This window comes from Pundamilia nyererei, unplaced genomic scaffold, assembly GCF_000239375.1.
Source record: "Pundamilia nyererei isolate P.nyererei 1_Seehausen unplaced genomic scaffold, PunNye1.0 scaffold00069, whole genome shotgun sequence".
Classification (NCBI taxonomy): domain Eukaryota; kingdom Metazoa; phylum Chordata; class Actinopteri; order Cichliformes; family Cichlidae; genus Pundamilia; species Pundamilia nyererei.
The window spans coordinates 1,477,261-1,493,330 of record NW_005187470.1 but is presented as its reverse complement, the minus strand read 5'-3'; the positions used below and the strand labels follow the sequence as shown (position 1 = coordinate 1,493,330).

The following is a 16,070-nucleotide window of genomic DNA, read 5'->3' as shown; positions in this document are numbered from 1 at the left end:
CCCCCCCCATTTTTCTCTGTGGATTTCTTATTTTTGTCTTTGGAGTGTGATGAAAAATCTCATGCTTCTTTCATAGAGTAGACGGTATGTAATCACCCTAAACAAACTGTAATGCAACCAAAGATCATGTAAGGGTCTGCCAAAGTGAAAGTGATTTGAGGAGTTGTTGCATTTAAAACCACATAAGTTGCCATGTGGGATCAGAGGGGATGTGAAAATATGTACTTAGCTGTTGCCTTGTGATTTCTGCTGCATGTTTAAGTGAAAACTGAATATTTTGCCACTCTAAAGTCGATGGGTTCGGGCCGTAAGGCTCACAGTGTCATTTTTGAACGCTCTAATGCATTTCTAAGTGTTTCAATCTGTGGTGGGTCTTCACCATTAGTGTCTCGCTCATTTCTCTGTCATTCTAAAAGACGGCAGGGTACAAACAGAACGAGACATTACCTCCACCACTTAGGCCCCAGCGTGCTGATTCAAGGCGCCATAATGACATGGCAAAGGCAAGATACACTCCCGCTGCTCCCCGGTAACTACAGAGACACGGAGGGTGGAATGTAAAATTACGAAAGCCTCCGCCTGAGTGCCCTTTTGCTGCAATTTAAAGTAGGTAAGGAGACATAGCTAATTCGGCTACATTAATCAGGCAAAGCACATTACCGTGCAAAAGATAGCTGGAGGAATGACGAGCCGACAATGTCCTGCCAGTCAGCTAGGCGGCGAAGACTGAGTGATCTGATGGGATGACACAGCTCCAGCACAGTGTGGAGCAATCAGCTGAGGAGAGCCTTGTAGTTCTTCGTTCATTACAGACATGAGCCAGATCACTAGTCCATCCATCAGCCTGTGTTTATCCAGTCGGCGGCAGAGTAAATGACTTCATGAAGCTGGATAAATGACAAGTGGGGGAAATGCAAAATGTCCAAGTCATCATTTAACCTCTAACTCATATCCTGCTGCTTAAGTGATGTCTTCACTGCAAATATCATCTTCAGAATACCAATAAGGAATACTGTGGAGGATGTAGCATGCAGTTATTGCTCTGAGAGTGAGGGATTTCACCTGGAAAGCAGAACTTCCTAACTAAAAATTCCTGATCAGTGTGTCTGTTTCTGAGTGAACGGCGGCAGACTTCGGCAGAAGGCGGCGCTGAGACTTGTTTACTGTTGATGTGTAAAGTGTTGCATCTGGATTTAAATAAATCAAAAGTAAATATAGTTAGCGATAAACATGCTGATTGATGGGATTTTTAGATTTTTGCAGGACCACTTGATTTCCAGTCTGGCCAGACTGTACCATCAATGTCAATTACATGCAGATGAGCTGCAGCGATGGAGCAAGCAATATGCATGCACCATGATGGATCTTTGCAGTGGTGTAGAATAGATGCTAAGATCTCTCACTTAGAGCCCACAAACCTGCCTTCCTTTTTAATAAATCTTCTATTTGAACATAAATACTCTGGTCATTTTTGGATTACTGCGCAGTATGTAGTCTGTGTTAAAAGTGTCAAGGCTGTAGGGTTTGCCACTGAATTGCACTTGACCGCAGACACTCGACTTGCGTAAACTTTACAGATGGCTCTAAATCTCTTTTTACGATATCAATTACACAACACTGAGTGTCTGATGGTAATCCAGTGGCCTTTTTTTCTTCCTCAGCTATGAGCCATGAAATCTACTTTGCCAAAGATACCCATCTTAAATCATGAAGTATACATTTTAAGACATGTTAATCCCATAAGCAAAGACTCAAAACGATTCACACTACTCAGAGCTTGCTAGCTGTGACTGCCTATTCCTGTAAGCCCAAAAAGCTGAGATATCACAGACATGTTTGAGCTTTAAAGGTCAGCAATAAAACTCTGGATCAATTCAGAGTAAAAGTGTTGGATTAGCAATGTGCAAGAGGTTATTTTTATGAAGGTGGAGTACAGTTAACCATTTATCTAAATAAATCCTATGACATTCGCAGTCTGTTAGCTTTGCTTTGTAGCTTTCTTGGGGAGAGATTCTCTCATTTTCACACTCTCTGACAGTTCTGTTCTGGCAAGCTCTTTCTCCTCGAAATTTGGTGCCATTTTTATTTTAGGATTATCATGTTTGGTGAAGCAGCCCTGTGATGGACAGGCGACCTGTCTGGGGTGTACATCTGGGACTGGCTCCAGCCCTACTACAACCTATAACTGGTTAAAAAGCTGGATAGATGTTTGATGAAGCTGTTTTTCTTCATTAGCTTAACGAACGCCGATGCAGCCATTGTCCTACAGCCTCCAGATGCCATTCTTGTGGCTGGTAATGTCATCACATGACCCGATGCCACTTTCTTGGTGCCGTATGACTATTTACATCACATGAAATCACATATTTGTTTATCATTTCACATATTTGTTGAAAGTAGGGTGACTACGGACACTCTTTTCCTAACACTAGCCATACTGCAAATGTTGCATGCACGTCACATTTTCAAACATCCAAACTTATGTTTTTTTATGCTTTTTATATCCCAATATCCTGCCAAAGTAAGTTCAGCTTCCCTCTATGGTTTGGCGTCACAGCTCAGGACAAGGATGTGCATGCATGCTACCCATTGCAGCAGCCACACTGATTTTGGTGTCATTCCTCAGGACACCAGTGTGCACTTGTCTTGCACTGGTGATGTTGGGGCTGGCTGGTTCAGGGTTAGCAGTGGTATTTATGTCCCCAGCAGACGGGCTCAGGCGACATGAGGTAGACGTTAATTCAGGAGAACGCAGTCAGGCTTGCGGCCAAATGCTGTCAGCCTAATACCGGCGAGCAGTCCAGGGGGAGCAGTCGCAGCATCTGGATAGTCAAGCTCCATTAGCCTCCTGGCTCTGTTTTACACCGGCTGCATTACAGCCTTGTTGACAAATGGCAGAAGAGGTGGTTTGTGTGATATGAATCACATAACTCAAGGGATCGCCACCATGAATATCACACCCTCTTGCTCCCTGATCTTTCCCCTCCTCCTTCCCTCTCGTCTGAGCTCGCTCTGAACTGTAGCAGCAGCCTGGCTCGGATTCAGTGGGACAGCATTAGCTCTCAACCTTGGTGAAGGACTAAAGACAGCCTCAGCTTGGTGTCCTTGCTGTCACACTGCTGCTGAGAGACGATAAGCACTCCAGCCTTTAGGACATTATGTCGGGCTCCCGTTGGTCCTGGCAGCACTGTGAGCTGGGTAATTGCAGCAGACTTGAAAATAATTAATTAATTGTTACATGTGATGCTTTTACAGTCTTGGAATCTTAGTTCACTTGTTTTCAGATTTTTTTTTAAATCATATTCTACCCGGACACTTCCCACATGTTTGCAAAACCTGATTTCGTGCCTAATTTAAACACTTAGCAGTTATTTCTGCTCGGTTTATGTCGCAGTGTCAACTTGAAACTTAAACGATTCAGTTATAACCTTCGAAATGTCATGCGAAGATGCAGATCTGAAAAAGGAATAAAAAAGTCATTTGATACAGCAGCGGGGGTGTTTACGATTCACACGACACATTATAAGTTTCTTTTTCTTCTCCTCTTATGATTCCCTGCAGAAATTCAGCCCATTTGGAGGATAGCAAAGAGCGATATTGCTTCTCGTATATGTAGCACCAGGACATTTTCCTGCCACTGGGAAAGTATTTACTGTAAAGAAACTGTCTCCGAGGTGAAATCTAAAGTCCTGCTGTGGACCGGTGATGAATTCTTACCTCAGTCTTTTAAAGCCTTTTCGCTGGCTTTTTGGCTTGTCCTTGTGAGGCCTGTAAAATGTCCGTGGTGATATATTAAGATGCTGTCACAGCTCTGTTAAGTAGACAGGTATGGCTGTGGGTGTGTGAATTAGGTATATTTTACAGGGTTGAGCTGCTGAAATAAACCATGCAGTGCTATATTTCTTTCAAACGCAGCAGAGCGCTGAATGATGAAACACACGGGGAAAGGCTGTGGTGGGTATTGATGTGTAATGCCCTTGGACCGAAGCCAAGACGGTAAAATGGAATGAAAGGAAAGCAGTCACTCCCCTTTTAAGTCAAGGTTGTACTTTACAGAAGCTATATCTGTCTGTGTTGTCACTGCTACGCTTAGTAAATGTTCTGTGTGTGTGTGTTTGTGCGTGTGTGTGCTGCAACTATAAAAAAAACAACTCCCATCTAAATCACATCCGTCTGTTGACTTTGAAGATTCCTCCACCAATTTGCCTGTATTTTTCCAAGGTTGACACTATATGTCATGGCTTATCCATAACTTCTGAGCTACAGGAAGCTGGCTTTTGGCACTTGCTTGTAAACATCCAGAGAATGGGCCCTTAGTGTTCAGGACGCCTGCCAGCTCATAGAAGTGGCAGCTGATCATCCTCAGTTAATAGGCGCTCATAATCCTTTGTGAATGTCTTATGTTGTCCCCGGAGAGGAGTGAGACTAAGGCATGTATTTGCAATCAGAATGCATTAAGGGCTGACAGTTTAACTGCTGCCATAACTGTTATAAACTCTTTCTATGTTAAATGGAAGCCTGTAATGAAAACTGAAAAGTGTCTTTTTTTTGTCTCTAACAATGTCTCTCTTTTGTCTCCCTCGCTGCTGCTTTTAATCGCCACAGGAAGTTGAGGTTAGTGTCTCTTTTGTACTTTTGTGCAACGCATTGTTTGTCTTTGCTCTGACACTTTTTACACCCTTGGTTTCACCTGCATGATAGCTTAGCACTTATACGACATCACTGTTAATAGTAGTGATTTTTTTCCCCCCTTTCAATCCAGCTCCATTAGTGTGACACAAATATGATTAGAAAAAATGGCTAAAAAATATCAAATCCAATTCGAGTACAGACAAAGTCAAACACACTCTGAATAAATAATATTAAAATAATTTGAATTGTGGTTCATAAATAGAACATTTTACATCAAAGTTATGTCAAGTGGTTCTATACAACCATGTTAAATAAATCCTAAGAAACAGTTTACATTTATTTGATTTATTCATGTTATCACCAAAATGCTATGTTTCGGCAGGTTTACCTAATGGCTTTTTAAGTTTCTTAGCATGTTTTTATGTTCACCGCAAACCGCTGTGGCCTGGCGTTAGGCAATGAACAACTGGTCGTGCACCTCTTGATTTTCCTAACTTGGCAGGTTGTGCCGCGGCCGCTGCAGCTGCATTGATGACACGAATCATCGTGTTGGTTTTTGCTGCCATTTTAATGATATTCTACTACAAAGCTCAGAGATATGCAGATATAAAGTGGGAAGTGTTGCAACAGTTTGAAAACTTTTTGGAAAAACTTTTGCAAGTCTGTGCTTCTGGTTTTGACTTCTTTTCTTCTTCCTATATCAGTCTGAAGGCTGACACCTATAGTTCAGGAGAAAACTGCAGCGGCTTCCTGCACCTTAAGGGTGGGCATACTTAGAAGTGACTCTGTAGTGTGCAACCGCTTTTCATAACTCTGTTCAGTAAATCCAACTGAAGGGGCTTCTTTAAAACCAAGAGTTTTAGTGAAATTTCATTTTCTTGAGTGAAATGCATTCTTTAAGAAAAACAGTAGAAAAACAGGTATAAACACTCACACTTTCTCTTTACCTCCTCCCTCTGTACACTGTATTTAAGCCTTCAGCTATACTTGTTCAGCTTGACTTGAGAGCTCAGTCTTCTTGTCCCCTGAGCAGAGTAAGACTGAGCTAAACTGAACAGACCTGATCCTCGGGGTCCTCTCTGGGCCTTGTGCCGAGTTGTAACCGCTTAATAGTTGATCCTCTCTGTCCTGACACACAGAGAAATGGGTCAGCATGGATACAGCCTGGGGACGCAGAGTTTTTATTATCGTTCCAGCGCAGTGCCGCTAGGGACACACTCTAAAAAAACGGAGCTGGTTTGCAAATATTCCCTTTGCACCAGTGCAGCAGCTAAGATAGTTCAAGTCCTTTTATGAGATACAGCTTGCTGAGGCTTATCTTGCACCGTTTACTTTATGTTAGAAGCTACTTCTGCAACAGTGAAGATGAGTTTGGCAGTTCTTCCCTGACCTTGCTTAAAGCTAAGGAAAAACAAATTTGGCTTGAGGCTCACTTATTAACTTCTTATAGATATAATGTCACAAAGTTGACATTTTTCATGACAGTAATATGAAAGCTTTAGAAAAAGAAACAGGTTTTTTTTATCCTGTTAAAATCTTACGTGCGACTTGTGATGATACATATTTTGCTAATAATGGAGCGCGTTTTTAATACTTTGTAATTTCCAAGCTCACAGAGAGGACATTTAATGCTTTAGTTTTATAAGCTGTGTTGTAATGCTTTTCATCCTGTGGGTCCATGTTATGGCTTTAAGTTTTAGTTTTAGTTCAGCATGACGGGCAGGTCTAAAGTCTAAGTTTTTATCAAAGAACCAGATATTTTCTGTCATAGTTGTGCTGTACTGATTATTCAGCAGAGAGAGCTGCATGCTAATCCAAGCCTTAGCAGCACTCCAACTATGAGTCACGCACAATCCTCTGTGAGAAAAATTAATCAAGTTTGATTTCCAAAACCACGGTATTGCTTCTCCAGTTGTGCATTTTCTTTATAAACACTGAAACATTTTGTGGTTTAAAAAGAAAATAAGAAGAAGGGAATACTTAAATTTCTGTACAAACCCACATTTTGGCTTTTTCAAAAGAATATATATTTTTTTAACGATTCGATCTGGAGATTTGTAAGGAGACAGTCAGTCAGCCTGATCTCTCCAGGGGAATTCACACTAAATCTGAGACCTTCAGAGCCAAAGTCACCTCCAGAACAAATCCCTGACAGGGAACAGCCTGGAAAGTCTGGCTTGATGATCTCAGGCTGGCTCATATAAGACTAAAATTTTATTTTATTATGAAATAAGAGAAGCGTAAACTCTCAAGAGAAATAAACAAATATATTATTATCTCAGAGTCTGAAAAAAGGCTGATTTAATTTTTTTAATTAAGAGCAAGCTTGTTACTGAATTTGTTAGGGTTTAGTTTTTTACCAAACCTGTACCTAGGGACAACAAAATGGATATAAAATAGACACCACAGCAGTGCAACATGTGGAGCCAGATAATAAAAATATGCAGCATTTGACTGGATGTTGTGCTTTTGACTTGCAATAATATATAGAGTATAAAAGAACGTCATCAGCTAAAAAGTACAATTTAAATAGCAGTGGTAATAAATAATAACCTCATGGTGAAACCACTGTGTTTTTGGGCCTTAGGCAAACTCTTTCTAGTTATTATTATTTATATTACTTTTAAACCTAGGGCTAAAGAGCTCCCAAGGTTTTGTTGGCACCATTATTTACTTTTAGCATCTTTACTCTCTCTTTTCAATTACAATTAACATGAATGAGATGAATGTATTTGATTTAAAGTGCCGTTCGCGTTTCCATATAATTATGCATTTCTCTTATCTTCCCTGATTATTTCTATTATTCTGAATTTTAATTAAGCCTCTAAAAATCCAAGAGCAAATCTCCTTTATGGTGTTGCCTGGAATAAATTATTAAAGCCATTAATGCAAATATGTTTTTTCCTTGCAGGATGACTACATCAAAAACATGGAGGAGAATGTTGGTTCTGATGAAAGTAAGTCATAAAAACTGATTTTATCTGATTGGAAAGGATTGTCTTTGAAGAGCTGAGGATTGATGAGTGGTTTCATTTAAAGCCTATTGTCTATTTCAGCTTATGTGTATGGTAAAGTACAGCATTCAGAGACAATTTTCACAGCTCAATACTTCATATTGAAATAATGAAAAGCTAAGTGCTCTTTGCCTTTAGCCATCTCCTTTAGACAATGAAATGGTGCAGCACACGCTATCAAAGCGCCAACTTCTTCTTTTAACTGCGACAGTTGTCTGAGGTCATCCAGCTCGTGGTGAGCGCTGGTGTGAGGTGTCAGAGATTGTGAAGGGTGAGAACACAGTTGCGATTCAGGAAAGGAGAGACCGAGCCTTCAGTCAGATCCATTAGTTTGAAAAGCCTGCTGTAATTGCTTTTGTTGCTGAGGGCTCAACTCAGAACTCCCACCAGGCTCCATTTTTCTCCGTGGGGTCTGTTCCTAGCTGAGAAAAGAACTTCAGCTGTGGAGGTGGAATAGACAATTTGAACATGAAGTTCAGTTGTGTAATGTTTCAGTTAAACGCTGTTTTGTTTTTTTTCTCATAAAAGACTCCTTTCCTCCGGAAAGATGTTATAATCTTTGATATTTCATAAGATCATTGGGGAATTGCACATTAGGGAAAACAGTGGTTGGAGACTACGGCACGTACAAAATTATTGCAACCGTGTGAAATGAACTTGTGATCTCACTGCCTTTTAAATAGTTCCTTTAAAGGGGACCAAGTCTAAAACCTCTTGCTTTTTTCAAATTGACTTTGGTATGTCAAAATAGCAATAAAAAAGCAATAAGATGGAGTCTGTCTGCTATTAGTTCATGATTGGATGGGATCAAGTTAATAATTAATTACAAGCTCTTTGTTATATACAGAGATTAACTATGTAAATCGGGGGGGAAAAGCTGCACTGATTCATCCGAGTGTTTTGAAACTTTACTTACATTAATCTGATTTCTCTAAAAAATTTCAGGCAGAGAGATTATTTTTAAGCAATAAACAACATAAATGTGTAATATAGGCCATATTTCTAAGTCATATTTTTGAAGAATATTAAAGTGTTGCTCAGTAAACAGGTCATTTCTTGAAATTAATATGTCAAGGTTTATGATTCATTGATGTTTTGTCCAAATGTTATTCATTGTCAACCATAAGTCAACCATTGCTATGTCAGGTTGTATCTGCCTGACCTTTAAGTTTAAATCACAGCAGATTAGGTTCCTGTGCTTGTTTTAACAAAGCAGTCACTCTCATCTTAGCATGCAGGAATCCCTTTAAGAAGGTCAGGGGAATAAAGTGCGGTATGAATCATTTCACAGGTCAGGGTATATGTGCACTAATCATACACGCGCTTGCTAATTAGCAGCTCCTAACAATGTGTTCTAGCTGCAAGGTGAGAGTGGGAGGTCGGTTGTAATGCCACACCCACACTTCCTCTAAGGAAGAAGATGTGAGAAGAAGCAGCTGGAGATGTTATCCCAGTCATCTGTTCTTAGCCTACAACAAGGGGAATAACTAATGTAATCTCAAGAAAACGCCTCGCTTGCTGTAGTGCGGGCGACTTCTATTTGAATACCATTGATTTCATCCGCATCACAACTCCCTTTGGGACTAATTCTGCAGACTTAATTGATCAGAGCTCTCTTCATTGCAAATTCAACAAGACAGCAAAGAACTCCAAGAAGGTGTACCTGCAAGCCCTGGGTAGAACAAAGGACCTAACCGGAGACTTTAGACACCTCTGGTGCCTTTTTAAGTGAGCCAATTGAGACATCAACTCAGCTCCACAGACTGCTCTTTATTCAAGGGCAGTTTTGAAACAATAAGCTGCCCACTCGCTGACTCTGATTTAACAGAGGAGCCTCATATTCAACCTTTATTTATGCTGAACAATTAGACTACTTTTGTCCCTTTACTGAAGCATTTTACTAATTAGATTAAGAAAAAAATGAGAAAAAAAGGTGGCTGTGATTACACGTCAACGTGTACAACCTCAGGAAATTGTTCAAGCATAATGTGTTGTCAAAGAAAACTGAGGTGAACTTGTGGTTTGCATTCTGTGATAATCGTGAGAAAATAAACGTAGCTGCGAATTGCTCTAACTTGGCAATTAAAACTCAGAACATGAAAGAGTCTTCTAAAATGAACTTAAATGGAAATCCACCAAAACGGGACAGTCTCTCTCATGATTTACTGTTTCATGCTTTAAATGTCCGGCAGCCCAGTAACACACTCTCTGCAGATTTTATTTTTTCCCCAGAACCGCTAAGGTACTTTATTAAATGTAAAAGTAATTGATGATGACAGCTTTTGATTGATGAGCCTGTCCAACTGCAAGGCGCCATACTCTGTGAAGAATTCAGATGCGAGCGCAGATAACAGCGGCGACGCTAATCGTGGAAAAGAAAGCAGCTGGAATGGTTTTGATTGCGGTGTAATAATAATAATAATAATCTCTGATAGATTGCACGGGGGCTCAGTGCAGTTGCGTCGCTTTTGTTGACATGATTATAGGAGGATTTAAAACCCATAATGGCTCTATCACATCCTGGCCCTGAACTGAATTCTCGATGCAGCATATTCTAAACAAAACGAGTAGAGCTGGAAAAGCTACTTGATCTTCACTGCAAATTAAATCTAGTGTTTAAATTTCATTTTTCACATGTGGGAGTTGTATATGAGCGCCGTGTGACAGATGTGTGTGATTTTTTTTTAGCTGCTGCTTCGAGGCAGTTACACAGCTAGATATATGCAAATTGTGCACAAGGGGAAATGCATTTTGCTCAGGTCAGTGCCATTTTTAAAGACATGACAATAAATAACAGGAGAACTACAAAAGGTTTTCATAAGGACTTGACATATGAGCGGGTTGCACATCATTATCTGAAACAATACCATTATTTTCCGGGCTGTGCTTCTGTAAGGAAATGCAGCGAAGTAGTGTGTGACACAGTTTTAGGTCATGGAACTCGTTCACCAAGTTCATTTGTTTCCTGGCAACCTTGTTTAAGATGAATCCACCAGCTACTTTAAAACTGCTAGAGTCAGCAGTTATATAGTAACAATGATTTTGTGAAATGTGACGCTGTCATTGTAAATTTCCGCCTATTCCATCAGTATGTGGGGCATTTTAGCATCTATCAGATCTTTATGTTGTTTTGTAGCCTGCAACTCTGTTTTGCTTTGCTGTTACTGATGTTGTTTACCAGATGCCACAGCAGCCAGCTGTTCTCGGGAAAAAGGCTCTTTGTAAACCCTCGTTACATTATTTTTCATCAAATAGGAGGCGGACAAATTTGGCAATTAGCTGGTAAACATAGTGGAGCTCTAGGTGGCCAGACCTAAAAATTCAGCTGTTTCTCTCACAAATTGGTTGAGACCAAAGGGGACCTAAAAGACAAGTAAATATTGCACGACTCTGGGTGTGCTAATGTTGTGCTGTGTATGCTGGATGTGCAATTAACCTTCATCCTACCAACATATTTAACATACATGAGCTAACAACTGGGTGCCTGAGCACCCCAAGAATAATTTATTGCAAGAAGCAATATAATAGCAAAATTATAATAATAGCAAAACTTATTTTATGTTCAAATCCCCCATCTGTCTTTCTGTGTGAAGTTTGCATGTTCTCCCCTTCTATGCATGGATTCTCTCAGAATACTCTGGCTTTCTCTCACAGTCCAGAGGGGTTAGGTTAAGTAGTGATTCTAAATTGTCTGTTGGTATGAATGTGACCATGAATGGTTGTCTTGCTCTCTATGTTGGCCCTGTGATTTGTCCAGGGTGTACCTCACCTCTCGCCTTATGACACCTAGGTTAGGCTCCAGTGACCCCAATATAAAACAATTGAAATAAGAGATGCACTCTCCCCAGTGTGTCATGGATCTGCTTTGGTACCGCCATTACATGGCTGAACCCAAACTAATTCAAAGTCTCCTTTTGATGTGTAGGAGTAGTCGGCTGTACTCTGAATCTCTTCCAAATGACCTCATCCTATCTTCTAAGGCTTAGCACAGACTCCCTACAGAGGAAACTTTCTTTCAGTCACTGCCCACAGCTCATGACCATATCTGAGGGTAGACACGTAGATTAGCCATTAAATAAACATATTTGCATTTATGCACAGCTCTCTTTTCACTGTAACAGGTTGGTACAGCATCTGAATCTCTCAGACAGCGGTTCTAGACGGGGAGGTGATGCGATGCTTGAGCTGCGAAACATGGAAGACAGGGTGGACCACCTCTGTCTCTTGGTGGGGGGGATGAAAGCCATGACAAACTTAAAAGGGGGAGAGACTGGTAGAGGAAGAGGTAGCGTGAAGACATGGTGAGGATGGTGTTTAGACCGTTAACAGATGGAATACCAGTAACAAAATCAAGCTGGATGTGGGACCAGGGACGTCTCGGAATAGGGAGGGGCTGAAGATGCCCTGCAGAAAGTTGGGTGGAGGCCTCGGTCCGGGCACAGACCTCACGAGCAGTCATTGCTGCTTGATTTGGGGCTTGCAGTGTAGCAGAAACAGCTCTCCTTCTCATGTGTGGCATGACCAGGGTGTGTCCCAGCTGGGGACAATTTATAAAAAAACAACACACATTTTGAGATATGAGAAAAGATAAACCTCTGTGGTCTACATGGAACCCAGTCGGTTAAGAAATCACACTAAATGGTAACATATTAATTTTTTTATAAGCTTGCTTCTGTTACCCCAAAGATTCCAAAAATACATTATTATATCTTTCATAAGCTTTTTCATAATTTTACAACTATCTAACTTGAAAATTCCTTCCTCTCTTTGCTAACATAAATCCTCTCAGTTTTTCACAAACATGAGACTCTTATTACGGTAAATCTCCTTCTGTTATACGGTTTGCAGGTGTAGTTTAGTAAAAAGAAAGTAGATCCTACACAAAACTGGTCATAACATGGCTGGTGACTTTTTTATTGTTCTTTTTTCTGGTTGTTGATGTGTTTTATTTATTTTTTTATTTTATTTTTTATTATCCTGATCATGATTTCTCAAAAAAAACAAAAAAAACAGCCATAGGTGCCAAATGTATGTGCCACTTATTTAGATTGTAAAAGAAAGGGAACCTGTCTCCAGAACTGAATAACTTAAAACAAAACAATCTAAATGGCAAAAATTGCACTGCAGGTCGAATGAAAGATATTTAGATATTCTGTGTGCACCTGTTCAACTGCTGGTTAGCGTAAATATCGAATCATCCAGTAACATGGCAGCAAATCAATGCATTCAGAGGAGAACTGCAAGACTGCTTTGAGCTGACATGTTTGAGCAGACTCAAATAGCCAATTGTTACAACTGAGGGATGCTGAAGGGGCTACTATTTGCGCCACACAATTTGTGTGTGTTTTCTAGTGGTTTTTGTTGTTTTTTTGGTATCTCCTACCAAACATTTAGCTGGTGCAACGCATAGTTCACTGCAAAGCCCATAGCTGTGGTTTCAGGTGCTTTCAGGTCATAGTGAATACTCAGATGCTGAGTGGGAACAGTTTATGGTATATTACACCAGTAAAACAAACCAAATTCTGCTTCCTGCCTCCATGAAAGTTTACTGATAGTAACCACTCAGCAAATACACAGTGACAGATGATGTAAGACAAACCAGACAAAGCCTGGGGAAAACTTGAATGATGACTTGTGCTAAGGAGAGCTGATGTGACACATTGAGTCATACTGAAGATATTAGATAGCTTCGCTTTTTTTTTTCTTTATTGTCAAGAAATAGTCAAAATGATATATGGGGTGACAGATTGGGGTGAATTTTGTTGAGGTTTTATGTCCTAAATCAAAAGAGAGGTTGGAGACAAATGTACTATCAGCAGTAGAGTCTGTCTATTATTCAGCTGCTGGGGTTAAATAAAATGACAGAGCAGACTACCTGTTGGACCAGATGAAGCGAATAAAAGTCAAGTGGTCACAAAAAGTGTTATATGGAATGACGGAAAGTTTATGAGCTTTCGCTGCTGACAGAGTCTTGCTATCTGTCTTCGGGCTTCTCTGCTGAATCTAAATGCTATGTCATGAATTTCCACTCAGCAGAAGAACAGTTTGGACAAATTGGTTTGTAATTCAGTTAAGACAAACAGCAAAAATAATACCAGCCCTATCCCACTTGTATTCATTTTCTTTTCTTTTTGGCTATTTACAAGTTGTTGCCCTTTGAAATGATAATGCATCTGGAATCCTGCTCTACTTTGAGGTTCGTTTTTGTTTTATCGACTTCTGTTGCTCGAGGGAGTTTTACAGAACGGCAGAGTGTGTAATCTGGAGTCATGTGAAGATGAACCAGGGGGATTTTTCTCCTCGTGTTTTAGATTCTACTGCACCTGCAAGTAAATTTGTTTTTATGCAAAGTAATATGTAACAAAACATTCATTCAGTTAGGAAAATCTCAAAATTAAACTTGTAAAAATATGCCCCAAACTCCTAAGCATATTAATGACTACAAATGTTTATTCTGCAAGTGTCTCCATATCATTTCAGTCGCACATGTATGTAACAGCCAGTGCTTTTTTTCTGTTGTTTTTTTTTTCTAAACCGTGTGTGGTACAATATGACACCAACACAACATGATCATGCCCAGCTGGGATGGAGTGACTAATGCCTTTCAGCTCATTTGGGCCACTGAAAAAACATCTCAGAAAAAAACATCAAATTACTGTTTTAGAAATTCTTAGAGCCACACCAAAAAGTAATCAAATGTCTTCGTCTAATTTGTTGTCAACTAGAATTAAACACAGAAAAAATATGTTTTTTTATTTAAAAAGGGGGAGCATGACCCAGGTCTTTAATCTAGACATTGTGTTTTATATATATCTGGCTTATATCTTGCATTGTTTAAACAAATTCATCCCACCAAACACAAGCCAATATAAATGCCTCACATGTAGCAATACTGCAATCTTCCCAGGAGCAAGGAAAAAATCCCTCCCAGGGCTGGACTGTGTGGATTCCTCAGTCAGACCTAAGTTAGTCTGTTAAATATTAAAGTTCATGACTGTAGAGAAAGACAGTCATGAAAATGTATGGTTTGTTTCAAAGGTTGCCAGGAGAGCTTACGTGTGAAAAGTTGTATCTGAACAAATCATATGTCCATAAAACGTCTGGAACAATGTTCTTTGGACACATGAGACCAACATGTTTGGCCATAATGCACAGTTGTTACGCAAAAACAAGCAAATCAACACCTCATACCAAATATCAAGCATGGTGGTGGAGGCGTGATGATTTGGGCTTCTTTTGCAGCCACAGAACCTGGACACCTTGGACATTATGCTCTTTACATACTACTGAAATGGGTTATATCTTGCAGGTTTTACACATCCCATTCATCCCACTAAATATAAAAGCTTCAGATATAGCTTTTACTCTCACATCTTGTGACTGGATTGGCATTTTAATGGCGTTTGGAGTCACTGAGTTGATCATGAACTCCTCTGTGAGGCTGTCTGTCCAACAGCTAAAGTTCGGTGCAAATTAGGCAGCAGGAAACGATCCTACTCACAGCAGCAAATTTAACAGAATGACTCAAAAAGAAAACAGTAAAGGAGTTGCAATCCAGATCTCAACCTGATTGAAACACAGCGGCAGAACGTTAAGAGAGCTGAGCCTAAATGATCCCTGCAAACCTCATTGAATTGACACAATATAGTAAAGAAGAGTGGGCCTAAAACTCCCCAACAATGATATGAGAGACTGATAAATACAGAACATCACTACTTCAAATTATTGCTGCTAAAGGTGGTTGTACGTAGAATCATGAGATGTACCTGGTTTTCAAAGGACCCTATGCAGTGTGAAAAACTCTTTTATATGACTGTATCTCCTGAAAAATAACAACAACAAAATAATAATAATAATAAGCCAATAGGACCAAACACATTTTCTCTGTAACAGAGCGTACATTGTGGAACAAAGGCCTGTGGAGGACAAGCTAGCACAAAAGTGCTGCCAGACTCTATTTTTTATTAACTACTGTCAGCAGCTTGGTCTCCTGCATGGTCTTATAGTACAAAAACCACCACAGGCAGACAGTATTTCTAGATTCTCTGTGAGTTGTCTTGTCATCCACTGATTCTATAAAAGTACAATGTTCCCTCATACTTCCCTAGCATCTAAGTATTACCTAGTCGTGGGATTTGCAGGAATCTGGCTGGCAGCCACCTTGTATGTTGACCGTGTTGACTACAAAGCAGCTGCTTGAAGCTGACTCAGGATTTCACAACTTAAATTTCTCCTAGCGACTGCCGACTGCCGCTTGCCACTCACTCTTAAATTTATCTGTGCCTTTGAGTTTTCCCAGCTCGCTCCGGCAAGGCGTTAAATGGACTGGGACGGTGTGACATCCACTTTCGGATGGCATTGACCATTGGGTGAGAAAGGTGGAGGACACAGTTCTATTTCCATCTCAGTCTATTAGAGGGAAGG

The 16,070-nt window shown here is 40.2% G+C and overlaps 1 protein-coding gene across 1 annotated transcript in view; it reads left to right on the top strand.

Annotated features, from left to right (window-relative positions):
* Nucleotides 1–16,070, top strand: part of LOC102197018 (SPARC (osteonectin), cwcv and kazal like domains proteoglycan 2) — a 42,794-nt gene that overhangs the window by 14,470 nt on the left and 12,254 nt on the right. Inside the window, exons 2-3 of the mRNA XM_005736437.1 lie at nucleotides 4,606–4,614; nucleotides 7,544–7,589. Of these exons, the coding sequence (XP_005736494.1) occupies nucleotides 4,606–4,614; nucleotides 7,544–7,589 (55 nt within the window). The remainder of the gene's footprint in view (nucleotides 1–4,605; nucleotides 4,615–7,543; nucleotides 7,590–16,070) is intronic.